The sequence below is a fragment of the Melospiza melodia genome, chromosome 3 (assembly GCF_035770615.1).
Source record: "Melospiza melodia melodia isolate bMelMel2 chromosome 3, bMelMel2.pri, whole genome shotgun sequence".
Lineage (NCBI taxonomy): Eukaryota > Metazoa > Chordata > Aves > Passeriformes > Passerellidae > Melospiza > Melospiza melodia.
Genome location: NC_086196.1, coordinates 22198755 through 22205512, shown reverse-complemented (window position 1 = coordinate 22205512; position 6758 = coordinate 22198755). Strand labels below are relative to the sequence as shown.

The 6758-nt window shown below is 44.3% G+C and overlaps 1 protein-coding gene across 1 annotated transcript in view; it reads left to right on the top strand.

Annotated features, from left to right (window-relative positions):
• Positions 1-319: 319 nt before the first annotated feature.
• SEC63 (SEC63 homolog, protein translocation regulator) overlaps positions 320-6758 on the top strand; it is a 53119-nt gene continuing 46680 nt past the window's right edge. Inside the window, exon 1 of the mRNA XM_063150968.1 lies at positions 320-465. Within this exon, the coding sequence (XP_063007038.1) occupies positions 342-465 (124 nt within the window). The 5' untranslated portion in view covers positions 320-341. The remainder of the gene's footprint in view (positions 466-6758) is intronic.

The window sequence follows — 6758 nt, the reverse complement described above, 5'->3', positions numbered from 1 at the left end:
ACGTTCTCTGAGACAACCGTGCTTTAGCAGGGAAATCAGCCCCGACGGCCACAGCCGCCCTACACCGGCGCGGGCCGCGCTCCGGTCCCGCGGATCCCGGGATTCCGTGACCAGGGGGCGGGGCCTTGGCCCGGGCCAATCGGCGGCCGGGCGGGGCTGTGGGCGGGCCCGCCGGTGACGCCACTCGGGCTATGGTGGCTGAGTAGTGACACGTCTCCTTGCGCGGCCTGCCGAGGGGCGGGCGGCCGGCCGAGCCTGCGATCTCGCGCGATCCCGGGGCGGCGGTACCGGGGGCCGCCGGCGGCAGCGGCGGCGGGGACGGGCGGGCGGCCGGCGCGGCCATGGCGGGGCAGCAGTTCCAGTACGACGACAGCGGCAACACGTTCTTCTACTTCCTCACCAGCTTCGTGGGGCTCATCGTCATCCCCGCCACCTACTACCTGTGGCCGCGGGACCAGCACGCCGGTGAGCGGCCCAACCGCGGGCACGGCCGGCTCCTGCGCCGCCACACAGCGGGGCCGGGCCGGGCCCGCCGCGCTCGGGGCTCCCGTCCGGCCCTGCCCGCGGCCCCGGGGCCGCCTGGAGGGGCTGGAGGGGCGGCGGCCCCGCGCTGCGCTCGGCGGCGGCCATTTAGCGGTACCTGGGCCGGAGGAAGGGTCCCGGGGCCGCCGCCCCCCGAGCGAGCGCGCCCGGCTCCGCGCCGCGGCTCCTGCAGAGTCATCGCTGCGCCGGGCTCCGCGCTTTGTCTGGGGCTCGCGTTTTCCCGTGGCTTCCCGGAGTGTTTCAGCGTGGATGACCTAAATTTTGGTCGTGGGGAAAGAGCAAGCTATTGAGTTGGGGACGAAGAGGAAAAGTTACGGGTTCAGCTTTTATGTGCCATAAGGTCACAGCGGGTGCGAAAATGGGGATTTGTTTTTTTCTCATTGCAAATCACAGTTAAATGTCCGAAGGGCTAAATTTCTGTTTCACCCTTCGGGATGTTGCTTTGTGTCCCTGAACGGTGTTATAAAGTTTCTTTGACTAGTTCCGAATCTCATTTCCAAAGTAATTTTCCACTTTGTCTTTCCTGCAGCCCTCTATTCTTGGAAGGAGAAGACGTTTTGGTATATAGGCTGCACAGGAACGCATTTTTAACAGCAGTTCTAGGATTAAAAAGGCTGTAGAAATTGTGTTTAAAGGCTGGGTGGTAAGTGCTTAGTAAAACAGGGATGCTTGATACTGGTTCCCTTTGTAGAAACCTACTGACTTCTTAAAAACAGTTCTGCTTTGCCATCTGAGCAGAATCCCTTTTGTTCCTTGCATCTTTTTACATTCAGTATCTGATGGTTACTTAGTGTCTTTGATGCAGTTTTAAAGGGCTTGCCAGGTTCTGCTTAACTTAGTTTTATATGTAGAAGAAATACCTAGCAATGGAATCTTAGTCCTGTGCCTTCTAGTGAGGAGTGGGATAGAACAAATGTTGTTTTGGTGCCACATGACAGCTGTTCACAGTCTTAGCTGCTGGCAGACCTGCCGGTGGCCTGTGGCAGGGCCCTGGCTGGAGAACCTCTTTGGAGGGTTGGTCTCTGTCCTCCAGGTACTCACTACCTGTTGTGCAGCTGAGGAGTTGGTTCTCTCTTCTGAAAGGAAAGGTTTCTCTGCCTCCTCTTTCTGCATCCTGACTGTTGCAAGAGGGAGGCGTTACTGTTGTTGAAGGTGTTTTGTAATCTTTGGGTTGTTCTTGAGGAGCGGGGAGTCAGAGAGAAAATGCTACTTCTGTAACCTTTTTCCAAACACCAAGATTTTTATTTTTGTTCTGGTGAAGGTTGGGAGGCAGTGGGGGAGAAAATCGCTTTTTCTCTTGAATGATGCTTTCCTTCCTCCATAGTTCTTAAAAGCTGCTTCTTGGGAAAATGATTGTGTCTTGCCTGAGATACTGTGCAGAATGGTATGGCCAGCAGGGACACTGTGATGTTAGCATCAGTTTCAGGGGGCTGACAGAAGCAGGAAAAGCTGTAGAAATGCTGTCAAACTTGCAGCACTTTACCAGCCTTACATAGGTGATTGTCAACTATCCTTACAGAATGTCAGAAAATGAAACCTGACTTTGGAATATGCCTGTATGGATTTCACCACATTTCCAAATAGGCATGCCATTAAATTTATTACTAATTTCTTTCTGTCTAGCCAGCATTGTCCAGTATGTAGAGGGCCTGCTGCATATTATTCTGCATTCAGTGCTAGATTCTTCCAAAGCTGTGTCAAACCATACTTTCCAAAGCAAAAGGTAGATTTTATTATGCTGTTGGTGCAAAGTAATGAGTCAACTAAGTGAAAATCACCGGTGGAAATGAAGGGAGATGGAAGAATGATTTCTGCCTCATAATTGTCTTAATGGATTTTAAAATGTGAATGTAGTCCAGTTTTTAGCATATGCATTAATGGCATGCCTGCAGTCTCTTGATTGAGTTCTGTTCTTCAGGGTCTGTTTAAACAAAGAGTTGAGGTGTCATACAGATCATCATTTGGGACTAATGTTGGTCTGCTAAGTAAGTTCTTATGAAGTAAATCTGCTAAGTAGCAGAACATTGGGATGTTTAAGTTGTTTAAGTGTATGGTTCTTAGGCAAGTAATTTCCAGCAAAATCCTCTGAGTATTTTTCTCACAGCTTTTTGTATGTATTCAACCATGCCTGTTCCAGCATTTGAACAAGATTTCAGGAATAAATTAAAACCTTGTGATGGTGGAAAATACTAATTGTTTAGCCACTGCTTCTTGTTTTCAGTGTAATTCACTACTTAAAAAAAAACAGCAAAACCACTTATTTCAGAAGCAGACAGAAGGCCTGTGTCTTCAGAAGAGAAATCTTCCAACACTAGTCCATCCTGCTTCCTTTGATGGGCAGAAATATCTGGATGTTGATGTGAGATGTTATTTTGATGCTAGTTTAGGGTGGAGTTTCCAGTACTGAGGCTCAGTATTGGGCCAAAGAGAACAAGTTCTGCTAAGAGCTCTGCCCTCTGTGTGTGGAACCAAGTAACATTTTTGTTCTGGGGCTGTGTTCTGCCCTTCCTGTGCTAGAGAGCCGAGCCTTTGTCACCCCTGGTGGATTGGGGAGCTTGTACTGGTGAGCTCTTTCAGCTCCAGCTGCAGGAGCAAAGAAGACCAGATCAGGGGGAGCTTTTGAAGCAAATCAATGCTTGTCCTCCTCACTTCAGGACCCCTTTGCAATGCAAACCAGAGCATCCAAAAGACACAGAGCAGATTCCTTTTTTGGTAAAAACTGTGTTGGAAGAGGAGCTTCGGCCACGTTGTGTTGTAAGAGCAGATGAGAGCTAGCGTTTCGCAAGGGTGAAATGCTCACTGCAGGAAGGTCACACCACTGGTGCCTGCTGCCTCCATCTGCAAATGTGCTGCCATGGATTGCTGGTATGTGATACACTACAGAGTGCCAGTGGCGGGAGAAGTACAGCAAAAATCTGGGAATTGCTGATGGCCTGGAATATTTTAGGATTTGTTCTGTGCTGTAGTTTTGTAGTAAATGCTCATGGAATAAATAACCCCCCCCAAAACTCCGTGTTTGTTTTTGCTATAGTGAAGCTTGGAAAGTAAGACTGGATCTATATTGCTTTACTACTTCAAGGAAAATCAAAATGTGTTACCTAATGTCAAATTTGTAGTAGAATAGTTTTTTGGCAAGCCATTAACCTTTTGCCTTTAGTTCTTATAATAAACTCTTGGAAAGCCTTTCCAATACTGCTGTCTGGAAGAACAGCATGTTGTAACTTATGTCTCTAAAGTACTGAGAAAAATTGAGCTGTTTTTTTTCCTGAGTGTCTAAGCCTGCTTTTTCCAGGCATTCTGATGGGGTCCATATGAAGTGTTGCTGCAGCCTGTGGTAGGGATTGATGCTAGTATCTGGGAGGGTTTTGCTCTGGTGTGCTAGACACCCTGTGAACTGTCCCATAATTTCATTACCTCAGCTTTGATAAACCAAACAAGCAGGTAATTGACTTGATAACTGTTTGTCCAGATGACTTTACCTCCTTGGTGTTCACTCCAGAGCTAATAAAGCCTTTGTGGAAGGTTAATTATTCAGCTTTGTGCCTTGGACTGAAGTTTCATAATAGCATCGAGGCAGCAGTGCTCTGACAGAGTTAAGTGTTGTATTTCTCCCCATCCCTTGTGCCAAATAGAGCACCAATGTATGGGAGTGGAAGAATGTAATTTTAACTAAAATTGATTGTTGTCCCTTTTTTCTTTCTTCTGTCTTGTTGTCCCTTTTTTCTTTCTTCTGTCTTATTTTTAAGTGTATTCATTTCTGTGTAAGACTGTGTAGCTGGGATGGTGCAGGATGTGACTGAGGGAAAGCAGACTGATTCTTTCAGTGTTGGTGATGGCTTCAGGTGATGGTGAATATGGCTTCAGGCTATATTGTTTATCTTTGACTTGTTTCTTTAAAACATATATGTGTGTATATATGTTTTATTACTAAAAAAATCATGCTTTTTCTGGGTTACCTTTGTTTTGGGCAAATACTGTTATTAATTTAGCCTAATTACTGTGAGTAAAACCATTGCAAGGACTGCTCTTGGAACAAAGAATGTGGTTGCTAAAAAGTTATTCTGGTGCAGATTCATTCTTAGCTAAAAAGGTATTTTCTGCAATGGGAATTTTCAAGTTGTTTTTCTAAATGTTAATTGTGAAAGTTGAAGGAAAAGTTTCTTTTTTTTCCCCCTCAGCAGTTTGGGCAAAGTACTTTCCTGCTGTTGGACTTGCTTTGAGGTTTCAGTGTAAGCTTGTGTAAGCTTAAATGTCAGCATCTAGAAAGGAAATAGGGAGCACGGGGTGAATTAATTTAGTTGGATAATATGGCAGTTGTTGCACAATGCTGATATGTTTGCTGAACTTTGTGTACTTTTTGACTTTTACCTGTGCTGCCGGATTGAGGCTGTGCTGAACCAGGTAGTCAGAGATTGTGATGTGCTTTGTAGTTAAGTACATGTACCTGGAAGCTTGCTAGTTCATCTTTTTTAGTTTCTTTTGGTCTTCATTAAATAAATTGTCCTGTTTTAGGGCATTGGATATTCATAATTTGTTACAAAGCTGATGGAAAGAATGGAAGTATCTATCCTGAGTTTTTTATAGTAACTTGAACAAAACAAGATGTTGAAAACATTTCCCAAACCCCTAAGAATAACAGCTGTGAATTCAAGGATAATGCTAGAAAAAGATTGCAGTCTCTTCTCTGAGAGAAAAGAGGCTGTAGGAACTGTTCTGTTTGGAATGTAGATCTTCCTTCTTGAAGTTTAAGAAAATAACCTACTGTTGGGAAGGGAAGAAAACCAGATGAATGGCTGCATTTTTGTATCTAGAAAAAGTATTGATATGAAATAGATAAAAGCTATTTTGATAACTTTCATTATAATAGAAATCCATACAAAGTCTATGGTGTTTCAAAATTAAAAAAAAAAAATTGTTTGGCTTTTGTTTGTTTTTTGTTTTTGTTGCTGCTCCCCAGCCTGGCTATATGTTGTCCTGTTGCTCACTACTAACATTTTTCCTTTGCACCCTCCCCTCTCAAGTGTTTCTGTGTGAGATATAGCTAAAGATTTCTTGAAGAACACTGGGCTAATACCAAGAAAAACTTCTAAAAATCTGATTAAAGAAGGCAATTTCCTGCTAATCTTTGAAGTTGCCATACCTGTAGCAAGTAGCATAGGCAGTTAGAGAACCCTAAAAATATTGCAGCCATTTTGGTATTGAGGGTGGACAAATATACAGAAATATTTAAAAATGACAGCTTATTTGGTGACTGTTAAAAGGGAGAATATAATACCATGTTGATACTTAATTTATTTCTTTTATTTTTTACTGTACTGCTATTTTGAAGCAGTAGGGCTTTTTGGGTAGTTCTGTAGATGGTTTAAATGTCAGAGACAACTACTAAGGTTTAAAACCTTGGTCAGAAGTCCTGAGAAAGTTGTTCTGTAAAGGTTTGCTTCATTTTTTTGCTTAGTTCTTAGGAACCATACTTCTCGGTATATCTGCCCACTATACTGGATATGTCTATAGTGTCAATAGTGAAGGTTTCTCTGTAATTTTTTGGTGTTTTTTTCATCTGTGTCAGTTGAGGCTGACCTCAGAGAGTCTCACATTAATCCCCTGCTTTAAGGTGCAGGTAGGGAAACTGAGGCAGTGAAGTTTATTTGGCTGAGGACAGCAGTGAGTGTGCAACTTGGATGTGACTCAAGCCAGTGCAGAGAGTGCAGGCAGCACTTCTTCAGTTTTATCAGTAATGGACTAATGAGCACTTGTACCTCACAGCAGTTGAGGGAGAGGAAGAAGCATTGCTGCTGCTCCCACTCTGGGTAGAATTCTTCTGTGATGCTCCTAATCCTCTGGTGTGAGATAAGATTGGTTGGAGTGGGTTAACTGTGATGCCTGTCCTTGCCCACAGCTCACTGAAACCTCATTAACCTTACTCCAAAGTATTTCACAGCATTTTGGCATATGGTTATTCAGGATAAAGTACAGGATGCTGGTAAAGGACAGGATAAAACCACAGGATGCCATGCTCATTGCTAATGTGGTGGATAAGAATGGGTGTGAAAAATTGATATCTGTGAATATAAGCATTTTGTGTCCGTATGTGTGTGCTTATCCTTTCCTGTTAATATAAACCTTTTATCATTGTGTCAGGAAGTGGGAGGAGAGTCAGTGAAACTCAGTTATGCATCTAAGGACTGTTACTACCTACAAACTGAGCTTTTTGAGAG